This window comes from Emys orbicularis, chromosome 18 (genome assembly GCF_028017835.1).
Source record: "Emys orbicularis isolate rEmyOrb1 chromosome 18, rEmyOrb1.hap1, whole genome shotgun sequence".
Taxonomy (NCBI): Eukaryota; Metazoa; Chordata; order Testudines; family Emydidae; genus Emys; species Emys orbicularis.
The window spans coordinates 19,239,408-19,264,193 of NC_088700.1; the positions used below are offsets into that span (position 1 = coordinate 19,239,408).

Below are 24,786 nucleotides of genomic sequence, written 5' to 3' on the forward strand. Positions count from 1 at the left end.
TCAAGCTGAGCCTTAAAAACCTCTAAGGATGGAGATTCCACCACCTCCCTAGGTAACCCATTCCAGCGCTTCACCATCCTCCTAGTTAAATAGTGTTTCCTAATATCCAACCTAGACCTCCCCCACTGCAACTTGAGACCATTGCTTTTGTTCTGTCATCTGCCACCACTGAGAACAGCCAAGCTCCATCCTCTTTGGAACCCCCCTTCAGGTAGTTAAAATCATAGAATATCAGGGTTGGAAGGGTCCTCAGAAGGTCAGCTAGTCCAACCCCCTGCCCAAAGCAGGACCAATCCCCATACAGATTTTTGTCCCAGATCCCTAAATGGCCCCCTCAAGGATTGAACTCACAACCCTGGGTTTAGCAGGCCAATGCTCAAACCACTGAGCTATCCCTCCCCCCTAAGGGCTGCTATCAAATCCCCCCTCACTCTTCTCTTCTGCAGACTAAATAACCCCAGTTCCCTCAGCCTCTCCTCATAAGTCATGTGCCCCAGCCCTCTGATCATTTTCGTTGCCCTCCACTGGACTCTCTCCAATTTGTCCACATCCCTTCTGTAGTGGGGGGACCAAAACTGGACGCAATTCTTAGGTGTGGCCTCACCAGTGTCGAATACAGGGGAATAATCACTTCCCTCAATCTGCTGGCAATGCTCCCACTTATATAGCCCAATATGCCATTGGCCTTCTTGGCAACAAGGGCACACTGCTGATTCATATCCAGCTTCTCATCCACTGTAATCCCCAGGTCCTTTTCTGCAGAACTGCCGCTTAGCCAGTCGGTCCCCAGCCTGTAGCGGTGTATGGGATTCTTCCTTCCTGCACTTGTCCTTGTTGAACCTCATCACATTTCTTTTGGCCCAATCCTCCAATTTGTCTAGATCACTCTGGACCCTATCCTTACCCTCCAGCGTATCCACCTCTCCCCCCCAGCTTAGTGTCATTGCGAACTTGCTGAGGGTGCAATTAATCCCATCATCCAGATCGTTAATAAAGATGTTAAACAAAACTGGCCCCAGGGCCGACCGCTGGGGCACTCTGCTTGATACCGGCTGCCAACTAGACATCGAGCCGTTGATCACTACCCGTTGAGCCCAATGATCTAGCCAGCTTTCTATCCACCTTATAGTACACTTAGTCCACCTTATCCCCCCTTAGTAGTCTCTTTTCCAAGCTGAAAAGTCTTTTTAACCTCTCCTCATATGGAAGCTGTTCCATGCCCCTAATAATTTTTGTTGCCCTTCTCCGTACCCTTTCCAATTCCAATATATCTTTGTGGGGTGACCACATCTGCACACGGTATTCAAGATGTGGGCATATCATGGATTTATATTTTCTGTCTTATTATCTACCACTTTCTTAATGATTCCCAATATTCTGAATCATTACATTCTAAGTGGCCATTCTTTGGCAAGGAAGGGAGCAGGGACAAAAATCTATTTATCAGCAAAGAAACAGCACAGTTTCCTTTCTTCATTAGACTGCCTGTCACCTTGCTCCCAGCTGGAAATGCTTCTCCAAGGAGGGACAGGACTACAAAAACAAGAGGCAGACACCCCAAGACACTCCTTCCCCTCTCCCTGCCCGCTGTATTCTCTGCACCTGAGAAGACAAAAGGAAACAGCTGTTGGACTTTGGGGGCGGAGTTCTGACCTGAAGAGTCTGGTCAGAACCTTGCTGGAAGCACGTGGTGAGAAATTTTGCTTGAATCTAATATAGTTTGTTCAGTTAGGCACCAGTAAACGTTTTATCTTTATTTTTCTTGTAACCATTTCTGACTTTTATGCCTAATTACTTGTACTCACGTAAAATCTCTCTTTGTAGTTAATAAACTTGTTTTACTGTTTTATCTAATCCAGAGTGTTAAAGTTGAAGTGTCTGGATAACTATTTAAAATAATAAACTGTCATATTATTCCCTTAAAGGAATCATGGACTGAATATATTTGTACTTTCCAGGAGAGGGCTGGGCAGTAGACAACACACATTCCTGGGGGAAGATCTGGGACTGGGGGTATGCTGGGGTCACCCTGAAGTATAACCAAGGCTGGTGAGAGCCAGGGTGTAGCTGGCAGGCAGGAGTTACCCACAGACACTCAGGGTGTAGCTTGCATGCTGGCAGGTTGTTTGTGAGCGTCCCAGGTGGGAGCTACTACAGCAAAGCATTGTAAGGCACCCAGCGTTGCATATCGGGGTGACACAGCCCCCCACTAGTTTGGATTGTGCCCCGGTATGTCACATAGGATCCAGCCTAGTTTGTTCTGGGGCAGTGAATCACTGACAGGCCTAATCTTGGGGGTGTTCAGTCTGCTTCTCCGCTCAGGGAATGGGGTGACACTCTAACCCTTTCCCCATGGCCTGATAGTGACTGTGTCTCCATCATCAAAAGCATCCACACATAAGCAGGAACACTTGGCTAGACTTGGAGGGAGCAGGTTCCTTAGACTTCTCTGGCTCATTCAGCTGCCCTGTGGGGTGGGAGAAGAGGAACGGTGGGTTTTGCTTAGCCTTCCCTTTCATTCTGTGGCCATCTTGCTTCTGATGAAGAAAGCCATTCCAGGGTGGGATGTGCCACATGTCTAAAGACAGCAGTGTCACAGCTGCATGGGTTACCAAGACACCATAAGAACACAAAAACGGCCATCTTGAGTCAGACCAATGGTCCATCTACCCAGTATCCTGTCTTCGGCCAGACTGCAGTCGGTACATCCCTCCATGGTTATCAATCCCTGCCAGCCCATGGAGTGCTTGTTCCTGAGGCTGCTCCATCTTGAACTCGGCCTCCTTTGTTGCAACATGCTGCTTCTCAGGTGGTTGTCAGCTCGTGATGCTGCACTTGCCAGCCCACCCTTTCTGCAGCAAGCTCACGTTCTCCCCTCCTGCAACTCCCAGCTACAAAGTCCTTCAAAGCCCCTGCAGCTCGTCTCACTAGGAATCCGATCTTGTTAATGTTCTTACGCTTCCCTCAGTAACCACATTAGTGTTCCAATGTTTATGAGAAGCGGATCCTTGCTCCAGGGGAAGAATTTATTCTGCAGGTTCATATCTCTGCTGCGTCTTCCTGGAGCACAGTAAATCCATTGCAACATACAATCCCTCCCGGCTGCAGCAAAAAGCAGCCACTTTGTGATTCTGTTTATACAACTAAAAGACATATGGACACCAACCTTCAGTGACTCTAACCAGGGCCGGCTCCAGGGTTTTGGTCGCCCCAAGCAGCCAAACAAACAAACAAAAAACAAACAAAAAAAGCCACGATCGCGATCTGCGGTGGCAATTCGGCGGGAGGTCCTTCGCTCCGAGCAGGAGTGAGGGACCGTCCGCCGAATTGCCGCCGAACAGCTGGACGTGCCGCCCCTCTCCGAAGTGGCCGCCCCAAGCACCTGCTTGGTAAGCTGGTGCCTGGAGCCGGCCCTGACTCTAACATCCATTTAATCACTGCTAACCTGCCCTAGGAGAGACAAAAAGCAATGAGCGTGCCCTAAGGGGAAAAGAAAAGAAAAGAAAAGAAAAGAAAAGAAAAGAAAAGAAAAGAAGTGAGAAGACAGGGGACCAATCCTGCAAAGTGCGAAGCATTGCCAAATGCAGATGAATTTGCAAATGCAAATGGCATTCCATGCTGAGTATCTGTCAATCCCATTGACTTCTAAGGATGCTTAGGAATGGGTCCAGGAATTAAAATGGAGAGTGGTTAGGCAGCCATGAAGAGGAGGTAGAAAAAGACAGTGAAAAAAGAGGCAGGGGATTTGAGATACAGTAGCAAAGCTCAGGACCTGAGCAGGGTTAAACGTAGGCTTTCTTTCCTTTGATTCCTGCCTTGTTTAGCTCCAGATGGATGTATTTTCAGTGGGGAAGTGTCACTTGAAACAGGGCCAGCATCCCTTTGAACTCTTTTGGAAGCTGAATAATTCAGACAGACGCCCACCACCTCGCCCTGCGATGCGGCAGACCTCCGAGAGCCTGAAATGGTAGGTCAGGGAGACGGCTGCAAGAGAACAGAGACCCCCGTCGTGCCAACCTTCGCATGTCCCAGCATGCCGGCCACAGCCCGACCACCTCAAAGATGCTAACCTTTGGTATTGCTCAGAAAATCTGCTCTGTGCAAAGAACAAAGGCAGATACAGCAGCAGCTGCATTATTCATACTAGCAGATCGGAGCCACAGGGGTGGGGGAGGGATGGGCGAGGTGAGGAGAGAACATCTTTCTCTTCAATGCACTAACCAGAGCAGCTGCTGAGAGGTTACAAACGCAGGTAGAAAATAAAATGAAATTTGTCTTTAAAAAAAACAAAGGCAAGTAAATCTGGGGGGAAATAATCGGAAGCCTATATATGGTGGGAGGGGAGAGAGACGCAGGCAGCCGCAAGTCAAGAGAGATCCAGGAGTGACAATGGGCCACAAATTAGAGAGGAGTTTGGAATGCATCATGGTAACAGCACAGGCCAACACAATTTGAGGCTGCATGCACAGAGCAGGAAAGACACAAGTCCATGGCTATCTGGCTCCGGTGTGACCATGTGGGGAATACTGTTTTTGTAGAGTGACCAGACAGCAAGTGTGAAAAATCGGGACAGGGGGAGGGAGGTAATAGGCGCCTATAGAAGAAAAAGCCCCAAATATCGGGACTGTCCCTATAAAATAGGGACATCTGGTCACCCTATGTTTTTGGCACCTTGCTACCAAAAAGATATAAACAAAGTGAAGAGAGATCAGTGAAGACTGAAGGACACAAATTTATCTTAGGTACGTATAGGCCTGCTCCCCCCTTCCCAATCAGATATTACTATCTGAGTACTTCACTACTTTTAACACATTTAATCTTAACAATAGCCTTGTGAGGTAAGGTAGCACTATTACCCCCATTTCACAGATGGAGAATCGAGGCACAGACAGGCTAAGCAATTTGCCCGTGGTCATGCACGAAGTCTGTAGCAGAGCAGAAAATTGAACAGTCTTTCCAAATCCCTGGCTAGCAGCATAACCACTGGGCCATCCTTCCTTTCTGTTTAGGAGGGAAAGAATTAAATATGTCTAGCTTGGCTAGGAAATCGCTTGGAAGGGAGGTGGTCACAATCTACGGGTGCAAGAAGGGTGTACACACCAAGAACAAGGAGGAATTGTTTAGAGCAATACAAGGGGGTATAACTGGGCTGGGATGAGATGAGATAAAATTAGGGAAGTGAAACATTTGGCAAAACATCACCAGGAAACTTCTAATACAACTGAGACGGCTTTGGTTGCAGCACTGCCTCCCACGGGAAGGGCCAGCTGCCCTGTCACTTTGGACGTATCAAACCGGAGAGCAGGTTCTGAGAGCCATGGAGAAGGGAAAGTACGTGTCTGCTCTCATGTGCCTTCCTTAGGAGCTGTGCATAGCTGGTGCCTTTCAGCATCATTCCTGGACATTCCCCTCTGAACGGAAGCAATTGCAGGGATGGCGTAACAGAACCAGCAACCACGGCGCCCGATGCTGGGACGAGGCGGCACATCAACACCAGTGCATGGAGCTGTGCGCCCGTTGCAGGCACTGCTGCGCTAGCGGCATAGATCGGACCTGCTGATGGGGTTTGCATGGGGAGGTGCACAGCTGTTGGGAGGAGAGGAGGGCATGCTGTCATCCCTGGCCATGGAGCAATTCTGTGGCTGCTACTGCACTGTGGAGAATACAGCTGATGGATCCTCCTGGCAGTGGCTATACCAGCTATGTCTCTGCACTTCCCTCAGCCTGCTATAGCCCATCCCTCATCACGCTAGGCTGACTGTCCCTGGGGAGGGTGCGGGAGCGCCCCTTCTGCCTACAGGTAGCCTGTGGTGTAACTACGATGGTGCCTAAAGTAGAGCAGCCTCGGCTGGTTGAGCCCCCATAGCCTCGTGAACCTGGTGCGACTGCACCACTTGCACCACTGTAGCTACGCCCCTGAACGTAGCCCCCACGGAGCTCAGCTTTGCAGTGCACTGGGGCTGCAGCCTCCCTGTTCAGGCTCTCCCCATCTCGCCCACCTCCGACACACAGCAGAACCATGCCAGCACTGCTGTGTGCACAGCTTTCTGCAGCCCCTGCTTGGCCCAGCAGCGTTGACACTAATGGAAAAGTGTTAGCACCAGTAAACCGACGGGCTCGAGATGGAAGCAGATGCCCCGAGTGAGAAGGTGCCTTTTTTCAGCATCGGTTTCTGGAGCATAAAGGCACTTGTGTAACGACACCAGCATCTGAGCCAGAAGATTAAATCGCCAACATTTAACCATACGCGTCGAGGAAGCATGAGGGAGGAGTAAGATTTGATGATGATGCAGATGACAGAGCACACTGCTGCAGATCTGCCCTCAGTGCTCCCACTAGCTACATGAAATCCCCAGCATGCCCAGTGCTATCCAACCCCGTCTGGCCTTCGGGCTGGCGTCTGGCTGTGTCATGCTGTGCATGGGAGAGACAGCCCCCCCCCCCCCACCCCCCCGTTGCTTCCTGACTGGACTCGGAGACGGGGCTCCCTGGAGGGCAGGAGAAGCCCAGCTGGCAAAGACACCAGCCCTTGCTAATAGCTGCCATTTATCTCGGGAAGGGCCAAGGTCTAGGCTTGATCAATCCTGCACATCCAGAGCTGCTGCTGCTGCTGCTTCCCCCTCATCACTTGCACAGAGGAAAACATAGCTCTCCTCGGCTAGCTGAAAAGGGATGAAAGCATCAACGGGAGAGCGATGCTCACAATCAATCCAGGCTTTGCCACCATTTCTCTCTCTTGAGCATGGAGTGAATCAAACATGAATCAAGCAGAGAAAGCGCCATGTAGTCCCAGAGCCGGGGAAGCGGAAAGGCCCAGAGACAAGCCCTTTAATGCCCTTGCAGCCTCTTTGTCTTTACACCAGTTTCCATTTTATTTTCCTGGTCCAGGAAGTAGCGCTGCCGATCCCATGTCAGCGCAGCTCTGAGGCAGGGGGCTTGGGGACAGCAGCCCCATTTGCCCCACAGTGTCAAGGGCCATTTTCAACAGAGCCAGAAAATGAGAGGTTGTTTGGAGGGATGCTGTAACTAGATCCAGCAACTCTCCATCCCAGTGGGGAAGGACAGCCCCGTGTAGCTTAACCTAATCTGGTCTCCCCATTGGTTCATACACTACAGGCTCTATCTTCTACCTCACTCCCAACAGGGGTAAGTGTGTAAAACACAGAGTGAGTGAATGACAGACAGCTCCTGATACCCTTTAGTGCAGTGGTTCTCAACCAGGAGTACACGTATCCCTGGGGGTACACAGGGTCAGTCAATGGCCTAGTGGATAAAGCCCTAGACTGGGATGTAGGAGATGTGAGTTCCAGTCCCAGCTCTGATTGGGGGGATAGCTCAGTGATTTGAGCATTGGCCTGCTAAACTAGGGTTACCATCCATCCGTATTTCTCCGGCTTTTGCGTCTTTAAATAGCCGTCCGGGAGGAATTGGTAACAAGATTAAAAGGTCCGGGATTTTTCCTCCTCCCCTCCCTCCCTCCCGTCCATGCAGAGTGCGGCCTCGCTGATTGGGCGGCTGGGCCTGATTGAGCCGCTCCCAATGGCCTCCCGCAGCCAGAGCCTCTCCCCCGCCCCCCGCCTGCAGCCCGGAGTAACAACAAAAACAGTCCCCCCAGGCAGCGTGTTTTGCCTACACGTGGAGTCAGCAGGCATGGGCATGGTAAGGGGAGTCCCAGGGCGCAGTCAGGGAGCAGAGGGAGGGTTGTGGGTCGGGAGTTCTGGGGGGGAGGGCCTGTCAGGGGGCGGGGAGCGGTTGGATGGGGCTTGGGAGTCCCGGGGGCCTGTCTGGGGGTGGGGGTGTGAATATGGGATGGGGGGGCGGCGGGTTATATTCTTTTGTGGTGCCCGAGCTCTAGCAATATCCAGGGCCAGGGGCCCTGCTCCAGTAGGGTTACCATACGTCCGGATTTTCCCGGACATGTCCGGCTTTTTGGTCCTCAAATCCCTGTGCGGGAGGAATTGCCAAAAAGCAGGACATGTCTGGGAAAATAGGGAGGCATGGTAAGGGGACCGCCCCCTCCCCGGGCTCCAACTTTCCAGGGCCAGGTGGCGGCTGTTCGTTCTCCCCAGCTGGGCAGCCAGACTCGGGAGCAGCCGCTGCTGCAGCTCCCACTGCCGCGGGGGGAAGCACCAAGCATGTGGCGCTCTGTGGCTGCGGCTCTGGCGCCCGGGGCGTGAACCCCCTGAGCCCGGGCCTGCTGCGGGAACCCAGCTGGTGCAATCCTGCGGGCGGCCCTGGAGTGGGGGCAGCAGGTTGCAGGCCCCCTGTCCTGCTCGGGTCCCGCAGGGGAACAAACGGGGCTGGGCTGCTGATGCCTCCGCCCCGGGGCCGCTGCGGGATTGCAGCACCAGCTGGGCAGCCAGCCCAGCCGCGACTGGCCAGGGGCTGGGCGCAGTGTGCGCGCTGCTGGGTCCCCGCAACAGGCCCGGGCTCGGGGGGTTCGGGCCCGGGCACCAGAGCCGCAGCCACCGAGCGCCACGTGCTTGGCCGCTTCCTCCCCCCGCGGCAGTGGGAGCTGCAGCAGCGGCTGCTCCCGAGTCCGGCTGCCCAGGTGGGGAGAACAGCCGCCGCCTGGCCCCGCGGGCCACCCCCCTACTCTCCCTCCAGGTACCGCCCGAGTCCTGCCTGCTCGGGGCCAGGCCGGACTCACATTTACCCCGGTCCCGCGCTCCCCCTGCATCTCCCGGGCCTCCCTCCAGCGCTTGTGGAGGGAGGAGGAATGGTGGGGGGGTTGGCTTTTTGTTTTCTGTTCTGCCGTCTTTCCCACCCCACCCCACCCCCCCTGGTCACCCTGGGGGCGGAGTTGGGGCGGGGAAGGGCGGAGTTGGGGAGGGGCCGAAGCCCCGTGGAGTGTCCTCTTTTCGCAGGATTGAAATATGGTAACCCTATGCTAAACCCAGGGTTGGGAGTTCAATCCTTGAGGGGGCCATTTAGGGATCTGGGGCAAAATCAGTACTTGGTCCTGCTAGTGAAGGCAGGGGGCTGGACTCAATGACCTTCAAGGTCCCTTCCAGTTCTATGAGATAGGTATATCTCCATATATTCTGTATTCCTGGGGTACATCAACTCATCTAGATATTTGCCTAGTTTTACAACAGGGCTACAGAAAAAGCACTAGCAAACTCAGAACAAACTAAAATTTCATACAGACACTGACTTGTTTATACTGCTCTATATACTACACACTAAAAGGCAAGTACAAGATATATATTCCAATTGATTTGTTTTCTAATTACATGGTAAAAATGAGAAAGTCAGCAATTTTTCAGTAACAGTGTGGCTGTGACGCTTTTGTATTTTTATGTCTGATTTTGTAAGCAAGGAGTTTTTAAATAAGGTAAAACTTGGGGTGTGCCAGACAAATCAGACTCCTGAAAGGGGCACAGGAGTCTGGAAAGTTTGAGAGCTGCTGTTTTAGTGGACCACACACAGAATAAGGGACCAGCTACCTCAGCTGCAAACTAAGGGTCACTGAGCTCAAGTGGGAGAGACCTGTACTTTGGACCAGAACATGGGCGGCGTATCATAGGCTGGGGGAAGCTGAGCCTCCCCATACAGCCCAGTGTGGCCTTGCCCATGCGCCGCTCATCTGGCGCTCCAGGACTGGGGGCGCTGGGACCGCGCTGCCCGCCTGGCACTCCAGGGCTGGGATCGGGGGCGCTGGGACCGCACTGCCCGGCATTCCAGGGCTGGGATCGGGGACGCTGGGACCGCACTGCCCGCCTGGTGCTCCAGGGCTGGGATCGGGGGCACTGGGACCGCGCTGCCCGCCCAGCGCTGGGACGGGGGGGGGGGGGCGCGCTGGGACCGCACTGCCTGCCCGGTGCTGGGATGGGGTGCGCTGGGACCGCGCTGCCCGCCCGGCGCTCCAGGGCTGGGATGGGGGGCGCTGGGACCGTGCTGCCCGCCTGGCGCTGAGATGGGGGGTGCAGGGATCGCGCTGCCCGCCCGGCGCTCCAGGGCTGGGATGGGGGGCGCAGGGATCGCACTGCCCGCCCGGCGCTCCAGGGCTGGGATGGGGGGCGCTGGGACTGTGCTGCCCGCCAGGCGCTCCAGGGCTGGGATGGGGGGCGCTGGGACCGCGCTGCCCGCCCGGCGCTCCAGGACTGGGATTGGGGGTGCTGGGACCCAAGGGCCAGTTCACCCACCGCCCATGGACCCAGAAGTTCTGCTCTCACCTCTGCAGGGACCACGTGGGAGCATGTAGCCTCTCTGCTGTTTACAGCAGTGAGTCTACAGCCTATCCTGAAGGATGATCCCTCACTCTCACAGACCTTGGGAGACAGGCCAGTCTTCGCATACAGACAACCCCCCAACCTGAAGCAAATACTCACCAGCAACCACACGCCACACAACAAAAACACCAACCCAGGAACCTATTCCTGCAACAAAGCCCGTTGCCAACTCTGTCCATATATCTATTCAAGGGACACCATCATAGGACCTAACCACATCAGCCACACCATCAGGGGCTCATTCACCTGCACATCTACCAATGTGATATATGCCATCAGGTGCCAGCAATGCCCCTCTGCCATGTACATTGGCCAAACCGGACAGTCTCTCCGCAAAAGAATAAATGGACAAATCTGATATCAGGAATTATAACATTAAAAAACCAGTAGGAGAACACTTCAACCTCCCTGGTCACTCAATAACTGACCTAAAAGTGGCAATTCTTCAACAACAAAAATTTCAAAAACAGATTCCAACGTGAAACTGCAGAACTGGAATTAATTTGCAAACTGGACACTATCAAATTAGGCCTGAATAAAGACTGGGAGTGGTTGGATCATTACAAAACCTAAACCTAATTTCCCCCATACTAATTTCCCCCTACTGTTACTCTTACCTTCTTGTCAACTGTTTGAAATGGGCCATTCTCATTACCACTACAAAAGTTATTTTTCCTCCCTTGGTATCCTGCTGTTAATTGAATTGTCTTGTTAGACTGACCTCACACTTGGTAAGGCAACTCCCATCTTTTCATGTATTTATACCTGCTCCTGTATTTTCCACTCCATGCATCTGATGAAGTGGGTTCTAGCTCATGAAAGCTTAATAAATTTGTTAGCCTCTAAGGTGCCACAAGGACTCCTCGTTGTTTTTGCTGATACAGACTAACACGGCTACCCCTCTGAAGCAATGGGTTTGTGACCCAAGTGGGGTGGCACTGGGAAAGACGGGAGAGTCAACACATCTTGGACTCTGTCTGCAGTTCTAATGTGGAGCAGAAGGTAGGCTAAGCCCCACATTAAAGATCACCCAGAGTAAGAGAGCAGGAATCTGAAATTAATGCAAGATACGTTTATCACACTGACATCCCTTTCCATTATGCAACATTTCTGAGGAAAATAATTGATATCAGCCAAAGTGAGATCGCAGTAGGTAAGTGTGGGATGGAAATAAATCTGGGTGGAAAATGAGCGACTGTCCCTCATAATGAGGGAAGAGAAGGACAGGGGAATTTTTTGCCATTATGATACATGAATTAGCCTTTCACTCTACTCCAGTCTCCGCATCTCTCACAAGCTGAAGTTTTATGATCTCAATCTAGCAGAATCCTCTGAAAGGGAAAAACCTGTCACGAAACTTAGCAAATCAAGCCACTAAGACAGACGGCTCAATGAGGTTTGAACGGAGCTGGGCGCTCCCAGCCAATAGGCTGCACTAATCAGCACTGAAGCCACGGTTCCCCAACACACCAGGGTAAGGAATGAAAAGCAGAATCCCCTGGGGATGCTGTAAGAGATGGGAAGCAATGATAATCTAGGACACACTGCCTCAGCACTGAGAAAACAGCAGCCGATGGGAGGAGGATGTATTGAAAGTTCAGTTCAGACGACACCGTGATAGGGCGGAACCTGCTCAAAATGAGCTGTGGCAGGAGAGGTTTAAGATGTGCTGTTACAGTGAACCAGGAAAGCTGCAGTAGCTCTTCCAGGACAATCAACAGCTGCTAGTTCAAGCCAGAGACGAGCTCTTCAAATCCACTGAAATCCATTAAGCCTGGCACCTTGAAGCCAGAGTCATTCTCGGTGTGGAGAGATATCGAGCAGTACTCCCCCCGCAGAAGGAGGCTCCCTGCCTGGTCGCTCAGAGCCAGTGCTGTCGATCTGGCTGTGGCAGAGCACACAACACGCTTGGGGTGTTAAATATAGACAACATCAGCAGCCTTGCTTATCCCTGCACGCAGCCGGTCTAGACGGTGCACAGGTATGTCTCCACCAGGACAAATAGGTGCTAGCTACCATCTTGGTGCATCGCCGCACTTCCTGGTTGCAGCTGGGACCTGAGGCCCCAAAAAAGGCTGTTCCTGCTTCTTGGTTGGGCTGGAAATACCCCCAGGGCCACCATCAGTGTTGTGGAAAAGCTCATTTTCAGGAAGTGGCCAGCACCATCCTTCGCACTCAAGAGGTTCAGATGTAAAAGCATCCAGGGTTTTGGAGGTACACCCGGAGTGAGCCACTTGCAACTACTCACTCCCCTCCCAGCAATGCTGAACGTGGTCTGAAAAGACTGCTGGTGCGGGGTGTCTCATCACCCCCACATCTGCCCCGCAATTAATTCTGCCCCTCAGCCCCCAAATCAATCCAGTCCCCACATCAATTCTGCCCCCACATCTGTTTGCACCCTCCAGCCCCTCTTCAGTTCTGCCAGCCCTTCAGCCTCACCTCTTCCCCTCCTGGGTTCTTCCCATGTCTGGGGGGAGGGGGTGGAGCTGCACGGGTTCCCTCTTCCCCTCCCCAGGCCCAGTACTGCCTGGAGAGAGAGGGGAAGTGGGGGGGGGGGGTAGAGGAGCTGTCAGTCATTGCTCACAGAGCTTCTGCTGAAGCTCTGATTGGCTGCTTGCCCCACTGGCCCACCTCATAGGGAAGAGCAGCCAATCAGAGGGGGGGGTTCCCCCAGGCGGCAACCCAGCTCAGTGTGCCCCCACTTCGACCCAGCACACTATAAGCGCTGCCCCACAGACCAGCCCTATGCACTGCTCCTGTGGGAGGAATGCTGGTGAGGGAAGGCTGGATAGCGGGCAGCCTGGAGGAGACTCAGGAGGGCCTGAGAGCTGGACAGAGACACACCTTGATGCTGGGAGGGGGACCAGCTTTAGACCACAGCAGGAGGACACAGAATTGCAGCCTGCTGCCAAGAGGATGGGGTACAAGGTTATAACTAGACCTGGTTACCGTGTATACCCCTGGACTGCCCCCAGGGGCAGAGTTAGGAACTATGGGCTGGTCTCCTGTTCGTGTTAAAAAACAGCCATGCCTAGCTTAACTGCCCCATTGATTCCTGGTAGGATCCTTTTATCAATTTGAGGCACACGAGTGTTTTGGGTTTGAGTGTCTGTATCCACACAGTGCTGGAGCCTGAAGAGCCCAGTGGTTGCAGGACCTCTAGCACTCACGTCTGATCTCACAGCCTACCCTTAGCACACTACCAACCATGTAGGGGACCACAGCCCTCCGAGCCACACCCTGCAGTGTTGTCAGTCACAGTAGGGAGAACACTTTACAGACATCCACACGGCAGCCCCCGAAATACTCTATGAAGGGTTTAATAACTAGCTAGGGCAGACCGCCTTTCAGCAGGCTGAATAAAACAGTTAAAGCATGATCAGATTAGTGCCAATGTGGATGCAAATAAACTAAAACTGTTCAGCTAGGCCCTCTGCGACTGCCCCACAGTGCATTAGTGGCCTCGTGGAATCTCCTAGAAGGCACTGCTTCTGGGAGCTAAGGTGGGGATTGTGGGATAGGTACCCAGAGGGCACTGCAACGGAAACAGTTTAGAACAGCACTACTATGGATGTAGGACAAAACGTAAACTGATTCAGCCAGGCTAGTCTGGACACACGGGCCTGTTTGTGGTTACGTTGGATCAGTACAACCACTCCAGTTCGCTAGTGTCAACGAAATCTGAGATACTCGCTGAAAGGTGCCTGGGAAACATTGGTCGGGTTGTTAATTTGGTTTCTTTGAGGTAAACATTTTCTTCTTTAAAAGGCTTTTGCTGTCTGTGTAGCTGAAGAGTGCATGCGGACACCTTAAGCCAGTTTGATGTGTTTGCTAGGGCACGGATGACTGGGTTGATAGATGGATGGCCAAACACACACTGTATCTGTCCAACGTGATCAAGTACACCGTCCACTGATGTTTATGAGTGGGAGGGTTAGCCCAGTAAAACAGATGCCAGCCAGGTGAATTATTGGCATTGGTCATCTCTGAAGGGCGTCTCACCTACTCATGCTCAGCTAGAAGGATAGTGCCTGTGATGTGGGATATTGGTATAGGTAAGGGAGGAAAGGAAGGAAGGGGAGTGGAGACCCCCAGGGGTTCAAAAGGAACATAGAAGACACCCTGTGAGGGGAAAAAATGATGGCAACTCATTGCAGAGCAAAGAAGGGATGGGCATGAGCTGAATTTGAGAGGCACATCTGGCACTGAGGTCTACTAGTCTTACTCCTCCCTGACCAATGGTTCCAAAGGATAATGGCATGCAACCTCCGAAAACCCAAAGTGAAGAACACGACTGCACACAGCTGTCACAATATGGTGAGTACGCAGCTTTGTTCCTGCTGCAGAGACTTGCACTTTGTCTACACTAGCAAAATTAGGACCTTGATTTCAGCAACTGCTAGAATTCGGCTGCACGAGTTTTTAAGCCACTAATGTAGACATGAAAACCCATGCCATGGGGCTAAAACCTCCTACCCTTGTCTTGAGCAGTTTAAGACTGGTGCAGCTGCGTTACCCCTGGAAAACGGGTACTGAGTTTGTCCTTATAGACTCACCCTTAATGTCACAGTGAATCGATATGACAAGGGTATGTCTACACTACAATCTGGAGACCATGTGTAAGCATATCCGAGCTAGCTTTGAGCGAACCAGCTCCCTAAAAATTGCATCGTAGCCACAGTGGCATGTGCTCCTTTGGAAAATCTGCCCACTTATTTTGGTGTCTCAAAGGGAGCTGTGCTCTTTTGACCATCTGACCAATGATATTTGCACTGGGGAAGAGAAAACAGCCACCCGCTTCAGCGATGAGCATCCGATGACAGAGAGCAGAAAGCTGAGAAGGTCATTTTGAGAGGGTATTTAAATATTAACTGATTACAAGAGCGCTGGCAGCACTTTGATCAGCATGCATGGGGGGTGGGTGGGCCACGCCGTACAGCAGGGAGAGCCTAGTTTAATCTGAATGACAGAGCCAACATGCTTTAAATGACATCTTTAGCCATATACTCAAGGGACATCATCACGTCAAGTGTGGTCTGATGTTTAGGGTTATTTTTATATCACAATTTTACGAACACCTAAGAGCCAAACATTTTTCTCCAGTTTTTTGTTGTTGGTTGTTTATTTTACTTTAATTTCTGCTGGAAATGATGGGGATGGAGGGGTTATGTGGCCTTCCTTTTCAAATAAATACCACACCTGCAGTGTTTGCAACCCAGACATTGCCAGGTTTAACTAGTACATGAGAACCAGGAAGCAAAACAGGCGAGTTTATTTGCATTGCCCACCGAGAGAGGAAAAGAAACAAAACTCCCAGCATAGAGAAGGGACAGGGGCGTGGTAAAGGGAGCCCACGTGCGAAGCCCTGTCTACATTAGAGAACTGTGCACTGGTATTATATTATTGACACTCTACTTCAGTGAAAAGCCCTAATGTAAACGCACTGCACTCATGTAAAACAGGGTTTACCAATTCCCTCAGTAACTTGGGTATAAACCCAGCTTTACATGGGTACAGGGCTTCTAAATGAGTCTAACTAGTGGTGCAGATCTCTCTAAAGTAGACGGGACCGGAAACAGTGGTAGCTGTTCAAACATAGCTTTGCCCGGTACTCAGACACTATATAGCAATGAGTGCAGTATAAATGGCTAGCAAGAGAAATTCCTAGATAAATGGTGAAAAGTAATTTGATTTTTTTTATTACTGCTCTTTTCATAATCTCCAGTGCTACTGGGAATGTAGGTAATTTCATTTGTGTTTAAAGTGATTTATTATTATTGATGATGGTTTTTGAGATGATGGCATCTCTTTAAACAGGTCAGAAATCTATAGCATTTCCCTTGCCACTCTGGGAAAGGGGCCTAATCCAGGCATCAGAGAGGAATTAGTTAAAACCTAATCACAATGATAAATACCCAAGAGCTATTTTGTTAAAAGTCTGTTCCATGTCTTTCCATGTCACCAACGGTGGCAAGTGGAAGCTATACACGCAACTAGAAATCGAATTTTTTTAAAAAGCCATATACATGCCAATGTAGTTTGCAAGGTTAAGGTTGTGACACTCTGTACCTCGGGGGAACACCCTACACCCCCATGTTCATCCTTATAATATGATTGTGTGGTATCCAATGCAAAGTTTGTCATGTCGGGTGTCTTTGGAAGGCTCATGATGCACTGAGCATTGTTGTTATAGGAATGTTATACGTTGTAATTTCATGTATATAGTTATAAGGCTGAAAATGTGTCCTCATGGCTTAAAATAAACCCAGGCAAAAACTCTCCAAGAGCAGAGGGGCAGTTCACACCTCATCAGGGCATGTATGGGACAAACCCAGCCCAGCCTCACAGGAACAAAGGACGCTGGCCTAGGCAGCAACAAAGGATCTGTTGGACCCCCTTCCCTTGGTCAGTTTGGGACTACGATTACGATGAGGTAATGCTCACCTGACTCTGAAGGGGGGGGGCAAAGCCAAGAGGGAAGAAAGAATATGATAAAAGGGAGAGATGTTTGCCATGCTCTTCCTCTCTCTTCCACCTCTGTCTACAGACATCACCACTAAGAGACTGAAGCGCTGATCAAAGGGGAGATCCTGGCTGAAGAGCAACCAGCCAGCCTGGGGTGAGAAGCATCTAAGTTTGTGAGGACACTGAAAGTGTTAAGATCAGCTTAGAATGCGTTTTGCTTTTATTTCATTTGACCAAATCTGACTTCTTGTGCTTTGACTTATAATCACTTAAAATCTATCTTTGTAGTTAATACATTTGTTTGTTTATTCTACCTGAAGCAGTGCATTTGGTTTGAAGCGTGTCAGAAACTCCCCTTGGGATAACAAGCCTGGTACATATCAATTTCTTTGTTAAACTGACAAACTCATTTAAAGCTTACAGCGTCCAGCGGGTATAACTGGACACTGTAAGATGGAGGTTCCTAGGGTTGTGTCTGGGACTGGAGATATTGGCTAGTGTCATTCGGTTGCACAATCCAAGCAGTGGCTGGCCAAAAGTGCCCACTGGGAGCAGCTTACATGCCAGAGGCTGTGCGTGAACATCCCGGGAGTGGGGGTTCTCACAGCAGAGCAGGGAAAGGCTGGCTCCCAGAGCCAAGGATTGGAGTGGCCTGGCAGATCACCGGTCCAGATAGCACCAGGGGAACGTCACAAAGGTGTTGGATGTATATAATCACCTGAATAACACTCATGAGAGGAGGGATGGTATATTGATTACGGGGCTGACCTATGACTTGCGAGACCAGCCTTCCATTCCTCACTCTGCTTCAGATATTTTGTGTGACCTCGAGCAAGCCAGCTAGCCTTTCTGTGCTTCAGTTCCTCGGGCGTACAATGCGGCTCGCAGCACTGCCCTATCTCCCAGGAGCGTACGTAATGAGATAATGATAATGGGGGCCAGATAAAGACTGAAGACATGATTTTGGAGTGAACCCTTTTGGTGCTGGTCCCACTAGCCCCCCAGCCCCAAATTCATGTGTGCCTCTGCTTTACAGGAAGCTGGTATATAGCTGGGGCTGGCCATGGCCGAGGGGGTCGGTGTCTGCTGGGTGCAGCCGGCACACTGAGCAGCTGTACTGCAGATTAATAGAAAGTCCTTGGGTGAAATCCTACCCCATCGAAGTCAATGGGAGTTCTGTCATTGACTTGACTTGGGTCATGATTTCACCCTTTGGCTCTCTCTTTTAATGATCAAATGCTCTGCGGGCAATGACTCTTCACATGAAATACAGGGTTTTTCCTATAATTTTAGCAGAAACACATTTCTTTGAAGTGATGCTCCAGAGCCCTCTCCCAGAGAAGGTAACAGCACTGGTCACTGCCTGCAGGAATGCAAGGCTTCGTCATCAGCATGTCTAAATTTAATCACAGTAACTTGCCATTTTCTACTATACTCTCCTCGTCACCGTAATATTTAGTACCTTCCAGTAGTGCGGTAAGCAACGTGGCTAACGTCAGCCACAGGTGGTTGGATCTTTCTCTTAGCCTCTCCTCACGGGATCTTCCTCGTGAAGCTCTTTACAAATCTTAATTAATTGAGTCTTTCCCTGTGAGGTGAGTATTATTTCCCCTATAATACAGATGGGGAAACTGAGGCACAGAGTGGCAAAGTAACTTGCCTGAGGTCAGAAAAAGCATGTGGCAGAGCAAGAAACAGATCTCTCAAGTCCTTGCTTTGGTCACAAGATCACCCTTGGTCCAAACGTAAGGGAACAGGAGCCTGCAACTTTTCTTCATTATTATTATTATTATTAAGCAACATCTTATTAACCAAGCTGGGCTGAGACACTGGGGAACCATGCAGGTGAATTGTGCAAACACTAAACCACCCCCAGCTCCAGCCACTGCACAAATGCTTTCGGTACGATATCACATGGGTATGGACATGAGCTTGCCCTTTGCCAACTCCTCTGAGATCAGACGATGCCTGATCAATGGCCCTGACAGAATATCATTACCCCTAACACTCATCTAGGAATGAAGGGGAAGCAAAGCTCTTTAGCTGGCCAGACATCAGCCTGCTCTCTGACTAGGGCCAGCCCTAGACCAAACGGCGCTCCAGGCAAGAAGCATCTTCGGACCCTCCCGCTCCATTTGTTAAACTTTTGAATGCCTTATGTGTTAGTGCATCTGTAGCCCATTTCATGACTTTGATGCACGATTTGCATGCGTGATTTATCGCTATCATATAAGAGGATAAATTTGCACACTAGGATCTGTAAATCTGTATTTATTCATGCCATATATAAGCAAGCCTGGAAGGTTCCATGAGATTCTACAAAGATCCAGAACATTCTAGAAGATTAATGAAAAAATGAATCCACATACGGAATACCTGAAACATTTTACTTCAAACATTCTATTTTCCCTTTTGTCATTAACAACAAAACCAGTGCCCTGAGCCCGGCGCCCCACAAGCCCGGCACCCCAGGCAGTCGCCTGGATCACCTGCCCCTAAATCTGACCCTGTCTGTGACCTTCTGAAACAACTTATGCCAGCTGTACCCTCCCTGCCCCAGGACAATGTTCCTGATCCTCACACAAAGCCGCTCCCTACTTTTCCCCCACACCTGCTTTGAACACAGGAGGATCTGTGGATATTGAGGCTCTTTTAAAAATACTAGGCATGGATCTGTTCTTTGAAGAACGTTTTATTTCCCTGGCTACATAAGACAGAGAAAGAGCAAAGGCTGCAATATTAAAGGGCTTTTACATCTGAACAGCATTAACCTTTTCCTCCAACACAGCTGCACACTCCTCTCGTTACCAGAAGGGCAATCAGCAAACAAGGGATCGTTATGCCAGGGGCTGAGAACCATGCTGTGAGAGATAAATCTAGGTGCACATACACAAGCCCAATACTGGTTTATCGGAGGGGCTCTGGCACACACTGTAAGAACTTGTGTACTACTGAGATAGGTCTGGATGATAAACCCAGATCCAAACATCCACAGATGCTGGGGACACTCAGGTTAGGATCTGAATTTAGCAGCTCTCTCTCTCTCTCTCATGGGCCAAATCAAAGTCTCACATCCAAACTTAATGAACCCCTGGCTCAGTGTTACCAACTTCATGCATTAAAATAATCTGAGTCCACACACACACACCCCAAACCAGGTGATTGGCTTAAACATCATGAAATTTAAAAAATAAAAATAAAGCTGAGTTATTTTTATTTGCCTTCTGGTTTTTGAGCCTTTACATTCCACATTTTCAAGCTTGCCTCCTTAACTACAAAGGCTAGAAATTTACTTTCACTTTTTAAATGGAAGCGGACATTCTCCTGTAATCACAGGACTCCAGGAGCTGAGGCGTGGCAGGTGGGGCTGCTCCATAATGCCCCCTCTAGGGCCAAACCCTACCTTAATCCATAAGATTTGGCCACCTGCTTGGAGCAGATCGGTGTCACTCTCTCAACATTTAGATAACAAAATAAACTCAGGATTTGGCTGTCTGCACTTTTATGCAAAGAAGCCAAACTTCAAATGCAAACACTTAGTTGCAGCACTCGAAGGCAAGGGCCTGGCCCAGCGGTGGGGTCCAGGACTAGCACGGAGCAACACCTCCTCTGGTCCAGTCTCCCTCATCTCTCTCCTGAGAAGAAGCAGGCAAGCCTTCTTAACTGCTCTGCTGGCTCTTGATTGGTCTGCATTTCCTCCAGGCCATTCTAGACCTTCGGAGGACTGTCTTCCTGGTAGCCTACTCTGAGTGGATTTTCCTTGAGCAGACAGGTGTCAGGGAGCCAATGGCTCCAGCAGGGGGCAGAAAAGGCCAGATAAACCCCATCACACCGGTCTTTAAGAAAAACACAAAATATTGCAAGACATGAAATAGAATCATAAGAGCTGGCAACACTGGGGTTTTATACAAACTGGTTACGTCTACACTGCACAAATGGCAGCATACAGCGTACATTCACTACATGCCCCCCTAGCATGGGAAAAAATAGCAGTGTAGGCAAGTAAAGACACCCCTGAACCCCCAGGCTCTATGCCCTACGCGGCTCTCTAAACACCCAAGCAGTGTCTCCTCCATCTAGGCAGTGTAGTGACCCGCCCGCTCCCACCACCAGAGCCTTTCCCCACTGCCTTTCCCCAACCAGAACCTTCACTGACACCTGTAGCTATACACCACAGCATGGACACGGCCTGCTTTTCACTGCAACGTGTAGCTATGCATACCCTACACACTGCCCCAAGTTGTGTGTGGTGTAGACGTAGCCACAGATACCATAGTGGATGTCACCCAAGGCACAAGCCCCTACCACTGCATGAGCTGACAAGCTAGCTCCATCATCTGGGAGTAAGTAGCAGGCTGTCACCATCACTGGAGCCCGTCACTAGAGGGAAATATACCCAAATGCATTACAAACACATACTCACATGCTTAATTTTAAGCATCAGAATAGTCTCATTGACTTTAGTGGGGCTACTCATCTGCTTACAGTTCAGCACTTGAGTAAGTATTCGCTAGACAAGGCCTAAGTCAGTATATTCCATGAAACTCCCTTAACCCTGGCAACTGAAGTCACATTTGACAATTCAGGACCATCTTGGCCACTGACTTTTCACCAGCCCTGCTGGTGTTCTCAGGTTACAGCTGTGGGGTGGCCTCACAGGGGCACACTATTACAAGGAAGAGAAAGGGGGTAGGTAGGGAGTGAAACCCAAGTAATGTGCTGAGTCTGTTGTGTCACCCACCTGTCCCAGTCCCTGCCCACCCCACGCTGAAGCTGTTATTGCCCCGCACATCCAGGTGGAGACGGACAAGTCATCGGCGCCTTACCCTGATAAGACGCCCAGCACCAGGTTGAGCATGAAGAAAGAGCCAATGATGATGAGAGGGATGAAGTAAAGCCAGTTCCAGGTATTTCCTGCGGCATCATTGGTCTGGAAATAGAGAAGGGGAGAAAGAAAAGCAATTTTTTATCAGTCCCCAGAAAAGCAAACATCTATCATTGCAGGACAATGGATCCTTCCTTTAGACTCCCTATAGACTGTGCCAATATTAATTAGCATTGTTACATGTGCAGCAACTGAACTGAGAACTGAAATCCCAGGAACAGAATGAAGCAAATTTGGGTCTCACTGTACTCTGCATGAGGTGTCCACATCACAAAACTGCCACCAACTCCAGCAAGAATAGCAGTCTCTGATTGAAAGGACCCTAGGACCAGGCCCCTCCAACCTCAGGATGGCCTGTCGGCATTCCTTCCCGACACACACTTTCAGATATCCAATCCAGTCATCCACCTTGTTACAAATATAGCCCCTCCATTCCAAACTCCCTGCCTAAGATCTGAGCTACCATGTGCTTACATCTGTGTTGTGCTTACATCTGAACCAAGACACAAAGCACATAAGAGAGATGCAGTCTTCTTTTTGTGTGTGTTGCAATTAACGCAGCACATGGCGGCATGCCCAGAATTCACACACACACACCAAACAGAAAATGAGGAAAACGGTCGGCAAAACAAATAAGGTGAATGTATCCTTTAGCGTGATGCCAACTTTGCATCTGCTTATCCCGCACTTTGGAAGTCTGTCATCGAAACCAGTATCTAAAACTTTCTGAGTCAGCAACTGTGCGTATTGGGGGGGGGGGGGGGGGGCGAGACCGGGTTTTAGTTTCTGACAAAGTTTCTGCATTCTTTAACCACAAGGGAGCTCTTCCAGTAATTGCTGAAAAGTAAAATGCCATGTGGCCACTACACAAGCCAAGTGCCTTGGAGAGTTCAGATTCTTCTCTTGTGGAAGAAAAATGCAGCAACTTTTGAATCAGCTGATTTGAAGACTATAGTTCCTCCATCCCTAATACAGGCCTGAAATGCCTGATAGACTGCAAACAGAACTTGGCAAATACTGCAGGAAAATACTTGTGAGCATTGGCTTGAACAAAATCCATTAACTCACTTTGACACAGAGTCTTTTATTCACAATGTGTCATGCCTTATATTCACCATTCCCCAACATTTGTGCAAGTGAAATTTTGCTCACAACTGTATTCACACAGGAAGAGGAAGTGTCACAAATGCATTGACAAGTATTTGAACCACATGCGTTCTTGAAGCCATCTTGAAAGCTCCTCGTGTTGTTTGGGAGTCATCCAATCAGGGAGCAATAACAAATACCATGTGACTTAGATGACCAGTTATACAGTATCAATTACAGATAATAAACACTTGAAGTATTAATCGTGGCAAATAGTTCATGAGTCACCGCTGGAGTATACACTGACACAAACCATTCCTCGAATGACTGAGACGAAGGAGCAGATTCATGAGGAACGTTTCTCTGAATAACTAATGTATTTATAAATATCTACGGCAGCTGACGGGTGATTCGCCAACAATAAGAGGGGCTAACAAATTGTGCCTGCCAGCATTTCATGCTGTCCTAGTTAGAAACCTCTGAAAAGAAAGAAAGAAAGAAAGAAAGAAAGAAAGAAAGAAAGAAAGAAAGAAAGAAAGAAAGAAAGAAAGAAAGAAAGAAAGAAAGAAAGAAAGAAAGAAAGAAAGAAAGAAAGAAAGAAAGAGAAAAAAAGAAAGAAAAAGAAAAGGCACAGAGAGACTAAAGGAGGGAAAATAGGTTGTCCCACACCCGGTCCATCCTCTGCTCCCACAAAATACGTTATAAAAAAAAAAGCCACCACCAATATATTTCAGCCTTCCCCCATCCTATATTTTTCCTTCTTTTGCAGTTTTTTCTGTCTTTCTGTTCTCTTCTTTCCTCCTGCTCTTAGTTTCCCTCCCTTCCACTCTTCTTCTCCTTTTCTGCCCTGCCCCTTCTCCACACGAGGATGAAGTGTGAGTACCTTTCCCCAGGTGCTCTGGCTCCGCTGATAGTGTTGATGCTCAGCGGTAAGCCAACGGTGAATGTGTGCTACAGGTGCCCCTCCACAGAGGAGATGAGTCTGTTACAGCACCAGGGAGCGAACCAGGGTCTGTTTGCTCAAGCTTGAGCGGCATAGGCTCATTCAATTCCCACTCTGTTGGCTAACACAGCAGCACATGGATGAAGAGCTCCCTCAATGGCAGACCACATTTACCAGTACTGGGAACTGCAGTCTGATACTGGGAACTGCCCTGATCAGGCTGATGGGACAAAGGGGTCTAGAAAAGGTCAAAGGGGGAGCACAGAGGAAGGGCATAGATGGGAGAAGAAAATCCATATAAACATGCACTGCTTTATAGGTTAAAATGTTGCCAAGTGATCATTTGTTTATCATTTACTTATTCATCTGAAGCCCAAACTTGGTGACCGATGCATGATTCAATTCCGCGATCAAAGCCTTTAGAACAGAATGGGCAGAAAGGTGTCTCATTGAACACCTTCCTTTGAGCGTCTGCAGGGTCGCCTTATGTTTGGGGCAGGCAAGGGCATGTTTTTCGCATGCACAAAGGGGTCAAGGTGCAGGCAGCATTCAGCAGGAAGGGAGAAGGGGCCATAGGAATCTTCTTGGGGGGGGGGGGGGGGAAGAGGTCTTGTGTCCACACAAGAGGGGGATCTTTTTTCCACAGCCCTAAAACTTGTGTCTGGACACAGCTTACGGCTCCAATCCTACCCTAGCGAGATGCTTTCGTGAATCAACCTGTGAGCTGCCAGGAAAAAGGAACTGCCAACCCTGGGCAGCAGAGCCCTGCAGCCGTATCATGACATGCTGAGCCGCAGAGGGCAGTGCTCCATGAGCGGAGCGGCTGGGCTGGACTCCCACATCCCGACTCAAGTCCTGCTCATTAAGTGGGGGAAGCCAAGAGATCAAATCAATTTTTATGCTTCCAGTTAACGCTTGGCTGACTGCTGCTCAGTCCCCATCGCAGGACTAACCGGATAGGGAAGGGAGGGAAATAAAACACTTTTAATGAGGTGACAGCATTGTATCAAGATGCAGAAGGCGCTTACGGGCAGCTCCCAGCAGCTTCAGAACTGCTGCACTCACAGCAGTAACAACAGTGAGTTGGCACTTTACAAGCCCCACATGTATATCCAGCTAAGGGTTTATACGTGGCCCCCCATCACCACCGTATCTGCGCACCTCACGATCTT

At 49.9% G+C, this 24,786-nt stretch overlaps 1 protein-coding gene across 1 annotated transcript in view; it reads right to left on the reverse strand.

The window, feature by feature from the left end:
* Positions 1-24,786, reverse strand: part of CACNA1B (calcium voltage-gated channel subunit alpha1 B) — a 502,784-nt gene that overhangs the window by 215,686 nt on the left and 262,312 nt on the right. The window contains exon 7 of the mRNA XM_065418603.1: positions 21,527-21,630. Within this exon, the coding sequence (XP_065274675.1) occupies positions 21,527-21,630 (104 nt within the window). The remainder of the gene's footprint in view (positions 1-21,526; positions 21,631-24,786) is intronic.